Here is a 20,598-nt window from a genome sequence, read left to right as displayed (position 1 = left end):
CTGGTGGATTCTACAGGGGCGGTCGAGGGCCCTTCTCCCTTCAGGAGGCGGCGACGGTCGGGGGCTCTACAGGCTGTGCAGAGGAGGCGGCCGGCGGCCGGGTGGGGCGGCCGCCGAACGGTAGGGGCCGGCATGTCAGCCCCTGCCCCTGACAAGGCGGCAGGGACAGGTGGTGTTGGGGGGAGGGGGCAGCTTTGGATGGCGGTGGGGGGTTATGGGAGATTGGATGGGTTGAACCGATAGGGTTGGAGAAGGGTAATTTGGCCATTTTAAAATTTTTCTCGCTCCTTCCTTTCAGAAATGATTATTATATTGTCTAAAGTGTATTAGCAAATATGCATACTTAAAGAGTGTCCATGAGCAAAGACAAGATTAAGTAGTGTTCACCAGCAAAAGCCAACATTGTAGAATGTTCAGGAGCAAAATTACCCAATTATTTATGCATATCCGTTCCAAACTTGGAGATGAGTAACTTGGGCAAGGAGAGGACATAATACAATAACTACAATTAAAATTTGAGAGTATCGGGAGCAATCTCAGAAAGCAACATCAGAATTCTTAACGATGCTGTAACTCTGAGGCACATCCATTCAGCTTCCAACCAAGCAGGGCAATTTGCAACACGCACTTGCAGAAAGTAAAGCTAAAGAAAAAAAAATTAACTGTTTACAATTGAATCAACTGAGCTTACTATTACTTACAAGAATGTACACCACCAGGACACCAATTTCACTGGATTCTCGCTGTACACTCAAATCACCGGGTGAATCTCAACCTAAGAAAATGTAGAAATCTACTTCTCACGGGGCAAGGAAACAGACCTATCCTAAACACCCAACCACATATCTGCACTAAGCTGGAGAGCTCCCAGAAATAGGAGGAAGTTCCAGGTCTTAGCATGTCAGGCCAATTCTTCGGATACAGAAATTGCATCGGACAGATGGAAATAGAAAAAACAAAATGCAGCTTGTCCTCATCAACCAATTGATACTTTCTGCCATTCTTAGCATGCAGCACGCGGCTACATTGCCCAGAATCTATCAGGGTCAGGGCTAAACAACGTATAGTCTTGGATCTCCAAATTCGCGACATGCCAGTTGACAAGTCCAGCTTGTAGTGACTTGATAAGAAAAAGGATGATAGGTAGTATCCACCATTCATTGTCTTCCCTACTCTTAAAGCTGAACAGGTGACATAGAACAAAGATATCAATTACACATCCTTGGAGAATTAAAATGTTTATGAAAAGCAAAACTAGAAATATCTTGTCAGTTCTTTGTATTATTGGGAAGAATAACTTGAAAACAGACATTCAGACTCTGAATAGAGAATCCAGATGAATGTTTAAACATGTCACAATGCAGCCACTAGGGATCAAAAGTACACTTAAAATATTTGGAGAGAACCTGGGTTAGGATGATGACCACATAATACATGACAAAATAATATGTGCCTAATTTCCATTGAATTTGTTTTTTTCATATAAATTTTGTAAGCATGTTATTAGTCAAACAACAAAATTATCCTACTGTTTGTCAATAAAATTACTAAAATCAATTTGCATTCGCTTCATACAAAGGTTCAGCTATGAATAAAGCATGCCAGATGTTTCTAGTGTCCAATGGCAAATTTTCCGTATGAATGGAGGAACCAAAAACTAAGGAGTGAGGAGAAGACAGGACAGGGATAAAGATGTAGTGGCAAACAGTGGAATGAGAAAAATACAGGAAATGGATAGGAAGATGTGTTTGGATTTTGGAATGCAAGAAAACATAACACATATAGGGACAGCTCCAGCTGTGAGATCCATGCTGGATTTGGAGTTTGTAGAATAGCATGAAGTGGTTTGCACATATGTATCTACAACAAAATAATAACAAAATTGCTCAGCCAATATCTTCAATGTTCCCAGTTCCCAAAGCTCCAGCCTGAAGAATTTCTGGAGCCAGGAATGACAAGCACCAGAAAATGAAAAGATTCCATAGTGTAGCATAGCAAGGACAGCAGAAGCAGCATGACACCTACTGCTGTTTTTATTAAGAGAGTGAATGCAGGGATCCTGTTCCAATATCACAATGCAGGGATAGAATGAAACAAACCTTTTTCCATTGTATACATGATGATGTGAAGACAACGCCAACGAAGAGAGCCAAAAATACAAAGCACCATATATGATTGATACAATCTGCATAAAACTAATATGGTTAAAACTCCCATGGCCTTTAATGTTGCATGCATGTGCATAATTACAAAGAAATAGAGTTGAATAGTTAGACACTTTTTTCCAAGTCCAAGTCGGAGGCACTCATGCGCACACCCACACGCACGCCCAAAGACATGTGGGTGCGCCCTAGAACACATCTTACAAGATTGTAATATCATGTAGCACAAGCATGCCATTTACATTTGCATGCAACTACATGATGTCGTTGAGCACTCATGCCAAGTCTGGGACTTGGACCTGGGTGCGCAGTCCACCACAAGGATCCTATAGTTCAGTTCTCAAATAGGTGAACCCTATATGCTCACAAGATTAGAATAACAGCATGCCGTAATAATTTCTGTTGTATAATGCAACATATTCTACTGATCAGTGATCACAACAGCAAACAACAGAAATATGTAACATGTGACTAAACAAGATAATTAATAGACAAACAAGTCAGAAGACTTACAATGTTTATAACTGAAGTAATGTTCCATAGTGCAAAAATACGGGTCACAGAGGATCGTTTTGGTCCTCGGCTGAAAAGTGCATTGAGACCAGCAAGAAAAGGTGAAAGCAAAGCAAGAGGGGGAATGAGCAGTATGGCAAGAAAAGCTCCAACAGATATCCAGTAGTACTGTACAAGCATGAGCAGGGTGATGGAAAAATCACCCAGAAGTACAATACAAATGAGCAGCTGCAATGTTTCCTGCAATATTATAATATGATTTCAGTCATGGTGATGTCAGATCCAGCATGAGCACATTTTTCGCTTACAAAATGGGTTAAGTAGTTACCGCATATCCTATAGGCCTGAAATTTTGCAATAACAATGAGAAAGGGAAGAGATAGTCTTTTTTATAATCTAGAGACTTGAGTGTTCCCTCATTTATAATCCCACCATTCACTCCGCCTGTCAACCGCTTCCTAGAAACAGTATAGCTTGTGCAAGGCTGATCCTGATTTGCCTGGTTGAAATCCTGAAGTAGAACTGCAATGTTCTTCCTGTAGGATTAAAGGCATTCAAGTTATATAAACATTAAATAGCAAGTAAAACATTCAATAAGAAATGATACTAGAACATGCAATTTTTTCAAACCTCGAGCGTTCGCAGAATTCTGGTCCATGCTCGTGGGGGTGGAGACTCTTGTAGAAGTTCTCATTCACAGCTACAACAATACCTAGCTGGTAATATCCAGAAGCAGTGGACTGGAACCACCCTAGCTCCACTCGAACACCATGCCTCTCAAGTTGGGGATTCCCATGACTGTTGATCCAAGAAACAACAGGGCCCAATGTTGAGCGGATGCTTCCTTGTCTTACTGTCCTCAATTGAGCATTCAAACCGGCGACTAATCTATTCCAGATAGCAGTCGATACATACTAGAAAAATAAAGTCAACATTACCCAGGGTGATTGAACACAACATACATCTGTTTTTAGCATGTTCATGAAAACACCAAACAATATTTTGAATTTCAATATCAACAACACAAAATCTAAAGAAATATGGAATATGAGATCCAAGAAGGTTAAATTTTCGAATAAATGTGCATATCTACCATAAACCCGAGAGGCTGCTAGGCCCGCACGCCTAGCCCACCTAGGCCGGCTACACTGTCTAACAGATTTGTGATTTCAGTAGTTTTTCCAGAGTCTCCAAAGATTTCTGCGGAATCTCCGGAAGTTGCGGAGATTCCTCAATTAGGATATGAGACAAGATGAGTCCTCATGTAATAATAAACTAGGAGAGCTAGAGTATCAATGGCCAACAAAAAAAGTCAAGATCATACAAATGTGCATCAGGATATGGTTTGGTTTTGCTAGGATGCTAGGTTATGTTTTGGGGAAAATATTTAAATCTAGACCAGAGAGGTCAATGTATACTATAGATGCAAGGGAGAACAGAAACAGAATGTAGATCCTGACCATGAGTCATGACAAACAATACGTATGGTATTAATATTGCAGCAAAATTTCTGATATTTACCTGGCCAAGAAGGTTCGATAGCAATGTATCACTATGCAGGTAGTATGGAGACATGTAGCTTCCATCACCACCAAAAATTAGACACATGGGAAACCTCTTCTGAATGGTGGATGCTACATCAAGTCGTTTCTCATCACCCCCAAGAAAGAAATCTATGTAAGCAACCATCAAATCTGGGGTTGAACCAACCTGCAAAGTTCAGACAGTTACACATGCACTATATCTTTGCTGATATGCATTCAATAACAAGTCTGGAAGGCAGTTGTTTAAACTCAATTCCAATACAGTAGTGATCATAGTTCAGGTTGACAAACTAACCAAAAGATTGTTCAAAAGAGTGGTTACATATTTTATCCCATCAGGTATACATTGAGGTTTGCATTCAGAATGAAGTTAAAAGTTCATTAGAATCATAAAATGGAAGTCTGCAGATATTTATCTAGTTCTGAGAGGAATATGTTATGGCAACAACATTGCTTCATCTAACGGTAATAAGACCGCTTAGGTCATATGCAGAGCTTTGATCCTGGCTTATCATGTGACCCTGACCAAGCTGGACTAACATGTGCGCTTGCTTTCTTGCTTGATCTAAACCAACACAAAAGCTGTCTTTATAGCTTCAGGAATCCGAAACAAGACCCACACAATAACATAACTAAACCAACTTTTGAACATGCCTAACACCACCATGACCGTAAGCTAGATACACCATGCCCCTAATAGGTAATACTAAGGCCCTTTAAGGACTTGCAGTAAGCTAACAATTCATTTAACCGACTACAGCTCCTAGATATCTATCTGGACTCTGTCGCAAGGCATGAACTTCCTGCAACATGCACCTGCGCTCGTGCTACTGATACTCATCAGACACAAAAGACCATACCATGTTAGCAGAGCAAACCAGTAATTCCGGTTTTGCAAAAGACAGCGTGTTGGTGTATATGTGAGCCCATGTATAGAAATTATATATCCCACCCTTCTAGGGTTTGGAGATATACATCCATTATTCTCTCCTACATGGTATCATTAACCTAGTATTAGAGATATATTGTTGTATTTCCTTGTATTGAGTTTACTTGTACTCCAAGCCATACGGCAATATATAATAGAGGTCACCCCCCTCCTTTGGGTGTGTGGTGTTTCCCAATTCTCTACATGGTATCATGAGTCCGGGCCAAACCCTAGGCCGGCCGTGCCCCTCTCCCCCCTCCGCTGCCCTAACTCGCGCGACAAACCCTGCCTGTGCGCCCACCCACCACCTGCCGCCGCCAACCCTAGGCTGCGGCACCTCCTCCTCACCCCTGCGCCGCCTCCCTGATCGGCCCCTCCTCCCTGCGCCACCTCCCTGGTCGCTCCTCCCTGCGCCCTCCCTGGTCGGCTGCAGCAGCATCAACAGATTGCATCTGCAACAATCTGTTGATGTCCTGTGTCACCAACGACGGTGACACCCTCGACGACGGTGACTCTCTCCTCGACGGCATCTCCTCCCTCTTCGTCAACGACACCCAGCCGCCGCCGATCCCCATGGCTGCGTACGCTGCCATCTCCGTCCAGGCGCACGTCCCGATCAAGCTGGAACTCCGCTCCTCCAATTACACCAAGTGGAGCAGCTTCTTCGAGGCCATGTGCGGCAAGTTCGGCCTCCTCAGCCACATCAACAGCGCCCCTCCCCCTGATCCGCGCACTGATGCATGGAACGAGGCCGACTGTGCCGTCCGCAACTGGCTCTATGGCTCCGTCACCGAGGACGTCCTCGACTTCACCATGGCCGCCAACCAGACAGCACGGGACCTTTGGGTCGCCATCTCCAACCACTTCCAAACGAACAAAGCTCCTCGTGCCATCTTCTTGAGTCATGCGTTCCACGCAATAACTCAAGGAGATATGTCTGTCCACGAGTATGCCCAAGCCCTCAAGAAGGCCGCTGATGCTCTTCGCGACGACGACAAGCCTGTTGCCGATTCTGAGATAGTTCTCGCCCTTCTCGCTGGGGCTGATTCTCGCTACAGCACCACTGGAGAGATTATCGCAGGAGACGCGACCATGGCCTTCTCCAGGGCTGTAGATCGGCTTGCCCTCCAGGAGCTCCGCCTAGCAAATTAGTCAAAGGTGGCTGCCTCCTCCGCCATGATCGCCTCCTCCTCGGCTGGATACGGCTCCTCCTGCCAATCTGCATCATCTTCGACCTCCGTCACGCAGCAGCAGCAGCGCCCTCCTCAGCAGCAGCAGCGCTCACCTCAGCAGGGCGGTCAGCAGCAGCAGCGTCGCAGGAGGGGCAGACGCTCCAACGGCGGCCAGCAGCAGCAGCAGCAGTCGCCTCGCACACCTAACCCTAGCGGTCCTTGGGTCTGCATCATACATGGGCTGCTTTCCAGGGTGCGCAAGGTAGCAGCAATGGCGCACAATTCCAGCGCGGCGGTCAAGGCATTCTGGGCGCCCCTCCTCAGGCTCACGCGGCAATCACCTCCCCTCAGGCGCCAACTCAGTCCCCTTCGTGAGATCAGGCTGGCCTGATCGCTACCCTCCAGCAGTTGGCGCTCGAAGGCAATGCATGGGTGATGGATACTGGAGCTTCTACTCACATGCACTCCACGGAAGGTATACTTCTCTCTCGCCTCCCAGCTGCTTCCTCTTCGATTACCGTAGGCAATGGTGCACATATCCCTGTCACGTCCCGAAGTTCTTCCGTTCTAGCCACAGATACGTCTAGATTCATTCTGAACAACGTGCTTATCGTTCCATCGATTATTCGCAACTTACTTTCTGTTCGCCAATTCACTCGCGATAATCGTTGTTCCATTGAATTTGACGCCTCTGGTTTTTCTGTTAAGGACATCCGGACGGGACGAGTGATCCTTCGTTGCGATAGTACAGGCGACCTCTACACCATCCCATCAGTCGCCCCCGCAGCCGCAAAAGCCATGCTTGCCGCCTCATCATCCTTGTGGCATCGTCGCCTTGGTCATCCTGGTCCAGCAGTCTTAGCTACTTTAAAACAGAACAATTTAGTTTCATGTAATAAAGTAGATCGCTCACTTTGTCATGCATGTCAGCTTGGCAAGCACGCGCGTCTTCCGTTTGCTACTTCTACTTCTCAAACTACTTCACCTTTTGAGATAGTTCACTGTGATGTCTGGACCTCGCCGTTTGCTAGTATTTCTGGTTGTTCCTACTACTTGGTTTTGTTGGATGATTTTTCGCACTATTGTTGGACGTTCCCGCTTAAGCACAAATCCGATGTACATCAGTATATCGTTGATTTTATTGCTTATGCTCGCACTCAGTTCGGCCTTCCTGTTAAGTGCTTTCAAGCCGATAATGGGACTGAGTTTGTTAACCATGCCATGCACACCACCCTGCGCGCAAATGGTGTTATCTTTCACCTCTCATGCCCTTACACCTCTCCACAGAATGGCAAAGCCGAACGCATCCTTCGAACACTTAACAATTCAGTGCGAACCCTCCTCATCCATGCCTCTATGCCGCCCAAGTATTGGGCTGAGGCGCTAGCAGCAGCCACCTATCTGCTTAACCGGCGCCCCTCCTCCATTAGTAACGCGATTCCCTATTTTCGACTATATAATGCTTATCCCTCTTATGATCACATGCGTGTCTTTGGTTGCTTGTGTTATCCTAACCTACAGGCCACCTCTTCACACAAACTCGCTCCACGCTCGACCGCATGTGTCTTTTTGGGATATCCGCCTGATCATAAGGGTTATCGCTGTTTTGATCTTACAACGCGTCGCATCATTATATCTAGACACGTTGTGTTTGATGAGTCCACCTTTCCTTTCGCTCGCGAGACTCATCCACCCACCACCAGCTCCTTTGATTTCTTACTCGGTCGCGACTTGGATATTGCACCTTTGTTTACTAATCATGCAGCTAGTGGCTCTCCTACGGCTGCTCCGTCTTCCATAGATGTTGAGCAACCGTGCTCAGCACCTGGTGGGAGCGGTGTTCAACCCCCACTAGGGCCCTCGGCGTCTTCTTCTCCGGGCGGGTGTGGTTTCGTGCCCCCATCCGGTCCTTCGGCGTCTTCTTCTACAGGCGGGACGGATTCCAGCCCACTTCCTGCGCCAGCAACAGCAGCTGCTCCACCTGCGCCTCCTGGAGCGCCTGGTGCTGCTTCTGGTGCGCCTGCTGGTGCTTCTTCTGGGATGCCTGGAGCACCTGGTGCTGCTGTTCCTACTCCTGGAGCGCCTCCTGGTGGTGTTGTACCTAGCGGGCGCTTCGGTCAAGTCTACACTCGCCGACCAGCTGCTGCTCCTACTACTACATCTGTTTCTGGACGCTTCGGTCAAGTGTACAGCCGCCGACCAGCTGCTGCTACGGTGCCCTCTTCGCAGCCTGGTCGCCCTCTTCGCGAGCTCCCTCTACCGCAGCTGCAGGGCCACTACCTAGGCCCTCTTCCGGCGCGGTCTTCAGAAGCTCCTCCTAGAGAGCTTTCTCCACTTGAGCCTCCCCGACGTCCGATGAGTGGTTCTCCTCCACCACCGGTCCTTCGCCGCATTACTCGACTCCAGTCTGGTACAATTCAGCCAGTTAGTTACAACAAGAATTTGTCTGCTGATCATGTTGTTGCTTCTCCCGTTCCGGCCAATTATCGCAGTGCACTTGTGGATCCTAATTGGCGAGCAGCTATGGCAGATGAGTTTCAGGCTCTGGTTGATAATGGTACTTGGCGCCTTGTTCCTCGGCCTCCTGGAGCTAATGTGGTTACTGGCAAGTGGATTTTCAAGCATAAATTTCATTCAGATGGTTCTCTTGCACGTCATAAAGCTAGATGGGTTGTCCGTGGATTTTCTCAGCAGCATGGCATAGATTATGATGAGACATTCAGTCCTGTGGTCAAGCCTGCCACCATTCGTACTGTTCTTAGCCTTGCTGTATCTCGTCATTGGCCTATTCGTCAGCTCGATGTGAAGAATGCCTTTCTGCATGGACATCTAGATGAGACAGTGTACTGCCAGCAGCCTCCTGGTTTTGCTGATCCTTCACATCCAGATTATGTTTGTCTTCTGCAGAAGTCGCTTTATGGGTTGAAGCAGGCTCCTCAGGCATAGTACCAGCGATTCGCTACATATATTCGTCAGTTGGGGTTTGTTCCGTCAGTCTCCGACACTTCTTTGTTTGTTTACAAAGATGGCGCCAGCACTACTTACCTGCTTCTCTATGTCGATGACATTGTTCTCACTGCTTCGTCGACAGATTTGCTTCTCTCCATTATTGGTCGCCTTCATGCAGAGTTTGCTATGACGGATCTGGGTGATCTACATCACTTTCTGGGGATTTATATCACCCGTACTTCAGAGGGTTTATTCTTGTCCCAGCGACAGTACGCCTCGGATCTGCTACAGCACGCCGGTATGAGCGAGTGTCACTCTACCTTGACGCCAGTTGATAGCAAATCCAAGCTGTCTGCTACAGATGGTCCTCCGGTTGCGAATCCTTCAGAGTACAGGAGTATTGTTGGTGCACTGCAGTATCTCACTTTGACTCGTCCTGATTTGGCCTATGCTGTTCAGCAAGTCTGCTTGTTTATGCATGATCCGAGGGAACCACATCTTGCACTGGTCAAGCGGATTTTGCGTTATGTCAAGGGCACTCTGGACGCTGGTCTTTCTTTGGGAGTTGGCTCTGTCGACACACTCACCGCATATTCTGATGCTGATTGGGCTGGATGTCCTGATTCCCGACGATCCACCTCAGGCTACTGTGTATATCTTGGAGATAATCTGGTGTCTTGGTCCTCTAAACGCCAGACTACAGTTTCTCGTTCCAGTGCTGAGGCTGAGTACCGGGCAGTGGCGCACGTTGTTGCTGAGTGTTGTTGGCTCCGACAGTTGCTTCAAGAGCTTCATGTTCCCCTCGCCAAGGCTACCGTTGTTTATTGCGACAACGTTAGTGCTGTATATATGACTTCTAATCCCGTCCATCATCGTCGCACAAAGCACATAGAGATTGATATTCATTTTGTTCGCGTGAAGGTGGCTTTGGGAGAGATTCGGGTCTTGCATATCCCGTCTTCTCATCAGTATGCTGACATCATGACTAAAGGACTTCCTGTCCAGTTGTACACTGATTTTAGGACTAGTCTTGGTCTTCGTTTAGCTCCGCCTATGACTACGGGCGGGTATTAGAGATATATTATTGTATTTCCTTGTATTGAGTTTACTTGTACTCCAAGCCATACGGCAATATATAATAGAGGTCACCCCCCCTCCTTTGGGTGTGTGGTGTTTCCCAATTCTCTACACCTAGGTTTCTCTCTCCACCCTCAGCCGCCGCCGGTGAGATGGCCGGCCGCCGGAGCCGCCACTTCCTCCCCCCTACCCTCTCCTTCCCTCCCCTCTCTTCCTCTGCTTCAGCCGCCGCCAGATCCGCCGCGTGGGGCCCCAGACCCGCCACCGCCTGGGCAGTCCTTGATGCGCCCGCCGGTAGCCCCGCCCTGGCCGCACCCCTGGCACCTTGGCCGCCGAGGCCATCCGCAGCCGCCCCCCCTGGAGCGCCGCCCGTGGCCGCGGCTCTGCCCAGGCCGCCCGCCGTGGCGCCCCTGGCGCCCTGGCCGCCGAGGCCGTCCGCCGCCGCGCCCCCTGGAGCGCCCTAGCATGAGGCCGCTGCCGCCTAGGTCACCGCTGCCCTGCACGCGCCGGCCCCGGGCGCGCCCTGGCCCTGCAGGCCGTGGGCGCGGCTCCTGCCGCGGGCGCCGAGGCCGCTGCCCTGCACGTGCCCCCACCCGTGCCCGCGTCCCCTGCCGCCGCCAGGGCCACCTCCTGGGCCGCAGCCGCCGCCCCTGCTCATGGCATGGCGCGGCCGTGGCCCCAGGCCGCCGCCACTGCCGCCCACGGCCCCGCACTCACGCAGCCCGTGGCCGCGCCCGCGCCGCCCGTGGCCGCGCCGGCGGCGCCTCTGCCCGCGCTTGCGTGGCCTGGGTTTGGTATGCCCCCCGCTGATGCACCGTTCGCCGCCGCCGCCTTCCGCGAACCGAAGACCGCCACCGACGCTGCTACGGCTGAAGCTGCTCTCGCTGCAGCCCTCCTCGCCGCCAAGTCCGAGGCTGCGGCGGCTCAGGAGCGGGTCCGCGCGGCTGCCCTCGCTTGGGAGCGCGAGCGATCCGCGGCCGACGCTCACTCGTCGGGTCGCCGCGGAGAACCACTACTTCCTTGTACCCCCCCTGGCCCCCTTCCCGAACATGGCGCTTCGTCCTCTCACTAGACTCCGCCCTCTAGATCTGGATCCCGGATCGACCCCCTCCTTGGTGCTCCTCTCACCGGCCAGACCGGGAGTAGGGGAGGCCGCGGGCGTCGTCGGCTTGGTGGATGTCGTGGTAGAGGTGCTGACGGCACTACTCCGGCTCCGGGTGGTATTGGTGGAGGTCGTCGGGGCATTCCGACCCCGACTCCGCCTCCCACTCCTGCTCCTGTCCCTGGAGGTACGCCCTGGCCATCCTTCAGCGCCCCATGGCCAGGGCGCTTCCCGATGTGGTCATTCCAGGGTCGGGGGGGGGGCACCTCGTCCTTAGCCCCAGCCGGCGGCCATGCTCGCCGGTGCTGCTCCCCTGTTCGCGCCATTCTGGAACCCGCCCGCTCAGCCCAGCCAACAGCCAACCTGGCCTGGGGGTGGGACCAGGCCGTACTGGCGCAGTCCTTCAGCGCCATGGGGCGGACGCCGCCGGTCAGCACCGAGTGGATCGCCGACTCGGGTGCCACCTTCCACACCGCCCCAGATGCCGGTATCCTCTCTTCTGTCCGACCCCCACACCCCTCTTGTCCTTCTTCCATTATGGTTGGTGACGGGCCTTGCCTTCTTGTCACCGCCGTGGTTTCTGCACCTGATTCCTTTCTTCTTCTCAATGTCCTTGTTGCTCCTCAGATGGTTCATAACCTTCTTTCCATTCATCAGTTTACAGCTGACAATTCTTGTTCTATCGAATTTGAATCTTTTGGCCTTAATGTAAAGGATTCGGCCTCCCGGCGTCTTGGTCTGCCATTTTTGCAGCGACGCCGTCTTCCACCACCTGGCACCGCCGTCTTGGTCACCCTGGCCGCGACATTCTGGCTCAGCTCGGTCGTAGTACCGATGTTCCTTGTACTAGGGCTCCTACTGAGCACCACTGTCATGCGTGCCAGCTTGGTCGTCATGTTCGACTTTCTTTTTCTTCTTCTACTTCGCATGCGACGCATGCCTTCGATCTCGTTCACTGTGACCTGTTGACTTCTCCTGTTCTTAGCCTTTCTTGCTATAGATACTATGTGGTGGTGGTCTATGATTTCTCACACCACTCTTGGGCTTTTCCTTTACGTGCCAAGTCTGAGACCTTTCCCACCCTCCTCCACTTCTTTGCCTAGGTGTCCACTCAGTTCGGCATCACCATTAAGGCCGTCGAGTGCGACAACGGGCGTGAGTTCGATAACTCCGCCTCCCGTTCCTTCTTCCTCTCTCGGGGTGTTCAGCTGCGTATGTCTTGTCCGTATACCTCTCCTCAGAATGGCAAGGCTGAGCGGATGATTCGCACGACGAACGCCGTCGTGCGCACCCTTCTGATCCAGGCCTCTCTGCACCCGCGCTTCTGGGCTGAGAGCCTCCACACCGCCACCTACTTGCTCCACTGCTTCTCCTGCTCCCACTCCACAGCACGCTCTTTTCGGTACCCCTCCTCGCTACGACCACCTTCGGGTCTTTGGGTGTGCGTGTTACCCTAACACCTCCGCCACTGCTTCTCACAAGCTGACGCCCCGCTCGACTCGTTGTGTGTTCCTTGAGGACTCCCCTGACCACAAGGGGTACCGATGCTTTGACCTCACCTCTCGCCGCGTCCTGATCTCCCGACACGTCGTCTTTGACGAGTCGGATTTCCCCAACTCCACCTCCTCCACACCTTCTCCTGACCCCGAGTTGGATTCACTGTTTTCGACTGACCCGGTGGTTAAGCCACCGTTACCTATCTGTCCTTTCCCTGCAGGTTTTCTCGGGACACCGGAACCGCTTCCGGTGATCCCTGCTGCGCCGAGCGTGGCCCCGGTGCCCGCGGTCGCGCCACGAGCGGCCCCCGGACCTCCAGTCGTGACGCGCACGGACCCAGTGTCTCCTGCCGCGCAACGCGCGGCCCCGGTGCCTTCCCCTGCACCTGTGCGGTACGCTCAGTCGGTGTAGGTGTACCGACGTCGTTCGGCGCCTACACCGGAGCCGTCGCTGCCGCCTCCTACACCGGTGCCGTCACCACCGCCGCCTCCGCCGACTCACTCTCGAGACGAGCCGGCGGTGTACCACCCGCCAGTCATCCATCGGGATCCTCGGCATATCCATCCCATGGTGACTCGGCGGATGGCGCCTTAGGCCGCGATTCTCTCCGCCACCGAGGGGGAGCCGCGGGTCTCTCCGGTACCATCCTCTGTCCGCGACGTCTTGGCGGATCCTCACTGGCGTCGCGCGATGGAAGAGGAGTACGCGGCTCTTCTCGCCAACCAGATGTGGGACCTCGTGCCGCGTCCGTCTGGTTGCAATGTGGTCACCGGCAAGTGGATCTGGACGCACAAGCGTCAGGCTGATGGCACACTGGAGCACTACAAGGCTCGCTGGGTTCTCCGGGGTTTCACCCAGTAGCCTGGTGTGGACTATGATGAGACTTTCAGTCCAGTGGTGAAGCCCGCTACGGTGCGCACGGTCCTCTCACTTGCACTCTCTCACTCTTGGCCTGTGCACCAGCTGGATGTGAAGAATGCGTTTCTTCACGGCACTCTGTCAGAGACTGTCTACTGCTCTCAGCCAGTAGGATTTGTGGACTCGAGTCGTCCGGATATGGTCTGCCGGCTCAACAAGTCCCTCTACGGTCTGAAGCAGGCTCCTCGGGCTTGGTACTCTAGGTTCGCCACGTTCTTACTAACTCTGGGCTTCACCGAGGCCAAGGCTGACACTTCTCTGATCATCTACCGTCGTGGGGATGAGACTGCCTACCTGCTGCTCTATGTTGATGATATTGTGCTCACCGCCTCCAGTCAGCAGTTGTTTGAGCGCGTCATCTCCTCTGCAGTAGGAGTTTGCTATGAAGGGTCTTGGTCAGCTCCACCACTTCTTGGGCGTTATTGTTGAGACTCGCCCGTCTGGCTTGTTCCTTCACCAGCGGCAGTATGCACTCGACATTCTGGAGCGGGCTGGGATGACTGATTGCAAGCCATGCTCCACTCCTGTCGATACTCAGGCGAAGCTGTCTGCTGATCTGGGTGATCCCGTGGCTGATCCTACTGACTACCGGAGCCTCGCCGGTGCCTTGCAGTACCTCACCATCACCCAGCCGGATCTCACCTATGCCGTTCAGCAGGTCTGTCTTCACATGCATGATCCCCGGGTACATCACCTTGCTGCACTGAAGCGTCTCCTCTGCTACGTCTGTGGCACGGCTGGCTTCGGTTTGGTTCTTCACCGCTCTCCCACCTCAGAGCTGGTGGTCTACACCGACGCTGACTGGGCTGGCTGCCCGGACACTCACCGCTCCACTTCCGGCTATGCCGTCTTCCTGGGCGGCAACGTTGTCTCCTGGTCGTCCAAGCGGCAGCCGGTTGTCTCCCGCTCCAGTGCTGAGGCGGAGTACCGGGCTGTCGCTAACGGCCTGGCGGAGGCGTCCTAGCTCCGACAGCTCTTGGCGGAGCTCCACAGCCCGCTCGCCAAGAGCACGCTCGTCTACTGCGACAACGTCAGCGCCGTGTACCTCTCCACCAACCCCGTTCAGCATCAGCGGACGAAGCACGTGGAGATCGACTTGCACTTCGTGTGCGACAGAGTCGCCGTCGGCGATGTTCGGGTACTCCATATCCCGACCACCTCCCAGTTTGCCGACACCTTCACCAAGGGACTACCCTCCTCGACCTTCTCGGAGTTTCGCTCCAGCCTCAACATAGCAGGTGGCTAGTTGTGGCTGCGGGGATATTTGCCCTTTGTACTTTCTTGTTGTCCAGTCTTGAACACTGCTGCGCCGGTTGTTCAGACTGCCGGGGGGGTGTTGGTGTATATGTGAGCCCATGTATAGAGGCCCATGTATAGGAACTATATATCCCACCCTTCTAAGATTTGGAGATATACATCCATTATTCTCTCCTACACAGCGAAAATTGCTGCTGGTTCTAGTACGAAATGAAATCAGTTATTTTAGTTTTAGATAATGATATATAACATTTCTGCACCTTGATTACTGACCTTCAGGCCTTTATAGAGAGCCCGGGACCTGCAAGAACGAAGACATGAATGGTCGTATTCAGATTTAACGTACTCCTGAAGACGATGGATCTTTTTTCTTCTGCACCATTGCTTCCAGGACCAGGCACAAGGATATGCAAGAACAGAAAGTATACTGTGTATAGATCCTTCCCACCACTCATATGCAGCCACCAAATTGATCTCATCAATAAATCGGTTGAAAGCATCTTCATAACTGAAAGGAAAGCAATATGCAGTAAGCTTTTTTTCTGGTGGCATGCGTGCAATGCTGAGACAAACTGATGGCAATGGAGTAGAGCAAAAAGAACTACAAAATCATTTTTCTGAACAATAGCAACACGTAAATAAATTCAAACTCATGCAAAGCTTTTAATGTGTATGGGCTTTTAAGAATGCCTTTCAGGTGAATAAAGGTTAATATAAATGGCACTCTACTATTCTATAATTCTAAGATGGAAAATCGTACACAATTCCAATTATTGCATCAGGAGGAGAGTAGGGGAGATGCCAGGGTTCCCGGAAAGTATTAGGCCCCATGAAGTACATCCTGTGGACATGGCTCTGTGTTTCTTCTGCCCTGCTAGCCCCAGGAACCTACAAAGGAGGAGGGGCACACTATTATCAGCACAAACACAATACCAAAGAGTGCTTAAACAAAGTGGACTAGAAATAGTTTTCAAAATAAAAAAGTGGACTAGAAATCCCAGAGTACTTTCTGGGTACACTTTAACAGCCAATTATGTTTTTTTATGGGGGTCATTTAGGTAATTTTACTTTTTTTAGAAGCAAATTTAGCACATGTGTTGGAGAGAATAATTGCCTTGTATTCCTCCAAACCCTAGAAGAGTGGGATATATAGTTCTATACAAGGGCCTCTATACATGGGCTCAATATACACCAACACCCCCCGCAGTCTGAACTACCGGCGCAGCGGTGTTCAAAACTGGACAACAAGAAAGCCAACACCCTCCGCAGTCTGAACTACCGTCGCAGCGGTGTTCAAGACTGGACAATAAGAAAGTACAAAGGGCAAACACCCCCCGCAGCCACAACTAGCCACCTGCTACGTTGAGGCTGGAGCGAAACTCCGAGAAGATCAAGGAGGGTAGTCCCTTGATGAAGATGTCGGCAAACTGGGAGGTGGTCGGGATATGGAGTATCCGAACATCGCCGATGGCGACCCTGTCGCGCACGAAGTGCAAGTCGATCTCCACATGCTTCGTCCGCTGATGCTGAACGGGGTTGGTGGAGAGATACACAGCGCTGACGTTGTCGCAGTAGACGAGCATGCTCTTAGCGAGCGGGCTGTGGAGCTCCGCCAAGAACTGTCGACAGGAGCACCTAGATCAGAAGATAGCTTCGCCTGAGTGTCGACAGGAGTGGAGCAGGGCTTGCAATCAGTCATCCCAGCCCGCTCCAGAATATCGAGTGCGTACTGCGCTGGTGAAGAAGGCCAGATGGGCAAGGCTCAACAGTAGCGCCCAAGAAGTGGAGCTGACCAAGATCCTTCATAGCAAACTCCTGCTGTAGAGAGTAGACACGCTCAAGCAAATACTGATCGGAGGCGGTGAGCACAATATCATTAACATACAGCAGCAGGTAGGCAGTCTCATCCCCACGGTGGTAGATGAACAGAGAAGTGTCAGCTTTGACCTCGGTGAACCCCAAAGTCAGCAAGAACGTGGCGAAACGAGTACCAAGCCCGAGGATCATGCTTCAGACCATAGAGAGACTTGTTGAGCCGGCAGACCATATCCGGACGACTCGAGTCCACAAATCCCGCTGGCTAACTGCAGTAGAATGTCTCTGACAGAGTGCCATGAAGAAACGCATTTTTCACATCCAACTGGTGCACAGGCCAGGAGCGAGAGAGTGCGAGCGACAGGACCGTGCGCACCGTAGCGGGCTTCACCACTGGACTGAAGATCTCATCATAGTCCACACCAGGCCGCTGGATGAAACCCCGGAGAACCCAGCGAGCCTTGTAGCGCTTCAGTGTGCCATCAGCCCGACGCTTGCGTCCAGATCCATTTGCCAGTGACCACATTGCAACCAGACAGATGCAGCACGAGGTCCCACGTCTGGTTGGCAAGGAGAACCGCGTACTCCTCTTCCATCGCGCGAAGCCAGTGAGGATCCGCCAAGGCGTCGCGGACAGAGGGTACCGGAGAGACCCGCGGCTCCCCCTCGGTGGCGGAGAGAGTCGCGGCCTGAGACGCCATCCGCCGAGTCACCATGGGATGGATATGTCGAGGATACCGATGGACGACTGGCGGGTGGTACACCGCCGACTCGGCTCGAGAGCGAACTGGCGGAAGCGACAGCGGCGACGGCTCCGGTGTAGGCGTCGCAGGAGCCTCCGGAGCCGGAGGCGGCGCCAATGTCGGCGCCGACCGACGCCGGTACACCTGCACCGGATGAGCGTACCGCGGCGCCAGCCGGTGTCGGCGCCGAACGACGCTGGGACACCTGCACCGGCTGAGCGTACCGCGCAGGTGCAGAAGGAGGCACCGGGGCCGCACGTGGCACAGCAGGAGACCCCGGAGCCGCGCACGGCACGACAGGAGGTCCTGGGGCCGCGCGTGGCTCGACTGCAGGCACCGGGGCCGCGCGTGGCGCGGCAGCAGGAACCGGAGCCACGCGTGGCGCAACAGGGATCACCGAAAGCGGTACCGGTGTGTCGGGAAAACCTGCAGGGAAAGGGCAGACAGGTAAAGGTGGCTGAACCACCGGGTCAGTCGGAAACAAGGACTCCAACTCGGGGACAAGAGAAGGTGTGGAGGTGAAGTAGGGGGAATCCGACTCGTCAAACACGTGTCGGGAGATCAGGACGCGGCGAGAGGTGAGGTCAAAACATCGGTTCCCCTTGTGATCAGGGGAGTAACCAAGCAACACACGACGAGTCGAGCGGGGCGCCAGCTTGTGAGGAGCAGTGGCGGAGATGTTAGGATAACATGCACACCCGAAGAGCCGAAGGTGGTCGTAACGAGGAGGGGTACCGAAGAGAGCGTGGTGTAGAGTGGGAGCAGGAGAAGCAGTGGACGGAAGGCGGTTAAGCAAGTAGGTGGCGGTGTGAAGGCTCTTGGCCCAAAAGCGCGGGGGTAGAGAGGCCTGGATGAGAAGGGTGCGCACGACGTCGTTCGTCGTGCGAATCATCCGCTCAGCCTTGCCATTCTGGGGAGAGGTATACGGACAAGACATACGCAGCTGAACACCCCGAGAGAGGAAGAAAGAACGGGAGTTGGAGTTGTCGAACTCACGCCCGTTGTCACACTGAACGGCCTTAATGGTGAGGCCGGACTGAGTGGACACCCAGGCAAAGAAGTGGAGGAGAGTGGGGAAGGTCTCAGACTTGGCGCGCAAAGCAAAAGTCTAAGAGTAGTGTGAGAAATTATCGACCACCACCAGATAATATTTGTATCCAGAGAAGCTGAGAATAGGAGAGGTCCACAGGTCACAGTGAATAAGTTCAAAGGCATGCGTCGTATGCGAAGAAGAAGAGGAAAAAAGAAGCCGAACATGACGACCAAGCTGGCACGCATGGCAGAGGTGCTCAGCAGGAGCCATAGTACTAAGAACATCGGTACTACGACTAAGCTGAGCCAGAACGTCGCGGCCAGGGTGACCAAGATGGCGGTGCCAGGTGGTGGAAGACGGCGTCGCGGCAAAAGCGGCAGACGAAGAAGGCAAGAGTGGTGCAGCGGAAGACGGAAGGCGAAGGGTGTAAAGGGGCCCGTGCTGTCCCACCAGAGGAGCGGACGCCTGGAGGCCGAATCCTTTACAGTGAGGCCAGAAGAGTCAAACTCGATGGAACAAGAGTTGTCAGCTGTAAACTGACGAATAGAAAGAAGGTTATGAACCATCCGAGGAGCAATAAGGACATTGGGAAGACGAAAAGAACCAGGAGCAGAACCGACAGCGGTGACAGAAAAGCAAGACCCATCACCAACCATGATGGAGGAAGGACAAGAGGGGTGTGGGGGTCGGACAAAGGAAAGTATACCGGCATCAGGGGTGGTGTGGAAAGAGGCACCCGAGTCGGCAATCCACTCGGTGCTGACTGGCGGCGTCCGCCCCATGGCGCTGAAGGACTGCGCCAGTGCGGCCTGTTCCGACCCCCAAGGCCAGGTCGGCTGCTGGCTGGGCTGAGCGGGCGGGGTCCAGAACGGCGCGATCAGGGGAGCAGCACCGGCGAACATGGCCGCCTGCTGGGGCTGAAGACAAGGCCCCCCCACTGACCTTGAACCGGCCACATCGGGAGGCGCCATGGAGCAGGAGTAGGAGCCGGAGTCAGGGTCGGAGTGCCCCGATGGCTTCCACCAGCACCACCACCACGTCCGCCCCGACGACGACGCCCGCGGCCTCCCCCATTCCCGGTCTGGCCGGTGAGAGGATCACCAAGGAGGGGGTCGGTCCGGGGTCCAGATCCAGAGGGTGGAGCCAGGTGGGAGGACAGAGCGCCGAGCACGGTGAAGGGGACGACGGGCTGAAGACGCTCCCAAGCGAAGGCAGTCACACGGATGCGCTCCTGAGCCGCCGAAGCCGCGGACTTGGCGGCGAGGACCGCGGCGAGTGCAGCTTCGGCCAGAGCAGCTCGGGCGACGGTCGGCGGCCCGCTGAAGGCAGCGGAGGTGAACGGTGCATCGGCACTGTCGGCGCGCATGGCGCCCACGGTGGCGTCTTCGGCACCCGCAGCGATGGCGTCCGCGGCGGCGGCGTCAGCGGCGGCGGCGCCCGTGGCCTGCGTGGCGGCGGCCGTCGCGGGCGGGGGCATGGGAGGTGCCACGGGCGCGGGCACGGCGACGCCGCCCTGGGGCCACGGTCGCGCCGCGCCATAAGCAGGGGCGACGGCCTGGCGCCACGGCCGCGCCGCGTCGTAAGCAAGGGCGACGGCGGCGGCGTCCTAGGGCCACGCAGACGAGGCCATCGCAGGGGCGGCACGGGCCAAGGGGCGGTAGGGTAGCGGCCAGCAGCAGGGGCCACGCCCGCGCCCCTGTCTTGCCCGGGGACAGCGGCAAGGGCGGCGTCGGCGCCCGCGCCCTGCCCAGGGAGGGCCGCGGGGACAGCAGGGGCCACGGGGGCCACGAGGGCGGCCGGCCACGGGCCAGGCGCGCCAGGCGGCAGTGGCGGCGCCGTCCGCGCCCAGCCTGGCGGCGGCGGGCTGCCGCGAGCCATGCGCGCGCCA

At 53.7% G+C, this 20,598-nt stretch overlaps 1 protein-coding gene across 3 annotated transcripts in view; it reads right to left on the bottom strand.

Annotated features, from left to right (window-relative positions):
• Positions 1-491: 491 nt before the first annotated feature.
• LOC120682303 overlaps positions 492-20,598 on the bottom strand; it is a 50,016-nt gene continuing 29,909 nt past the window's right edge. For 2 of the 3 annotated variants that reach the window (XM_039964135.1, XM_039964134.1), the window contains exons 15-22: positions 15,880-16,007; positions 15,393-15,627; positions 4,197-4,385; positions 3,306-3,589; positions 3,004-3,211; positions 2,676-2,915; positions 2,100-2,185; positions 1,262-1,860 (exon numbers count right to left, since the gene is read on the bottom strand). In XM_039964135.1, the coding sequence (XP_039820069.1) occupies positions 1,554-1,860; positions 2,100-2,185; positions 2,676-2,915; positions 3,004-3,211; positions 3,306-3,589; positions 4,197-4,385; positions 15,393-15,627; positions 15,880-16,007 (1,677 nt within the window). In that variant the 3' untranslated portion in view covers positions 1,262-1,553. Of the gene's footprint in view, positions 1,182-1,261; positions 1,861-2,099; positions 2,186-2,675; positions 2,916-3,003; positions 3,212-3,305; positions 3,590-4,196; positions 4,386-15,392; positions 15,628-15,879; positions 16,008-20,598 lie in introns of those variants that run through there. The other variant, XM_039964136.1, reaches the window with a different exon arrangement.

Source organism: Panicum virgatum, chromosome 7N, assembly GCF_016808335.1.
Source record: "Panicum virgatum strain AP13 chromosome 7N, P.virgatum_v5, whole genome shotgun sequence".
NCBI lineage: Eukaryota > Viridiplantae > Streptophyta > Magnoliopsida > Poales > Poaceae > Panicum > Panicum virgatum.
The sequence above is the reverse complement of the archived record's forward strand: the minus strand, read 5'-3'. Positions and strand labels throughout refer to the sequence as shown.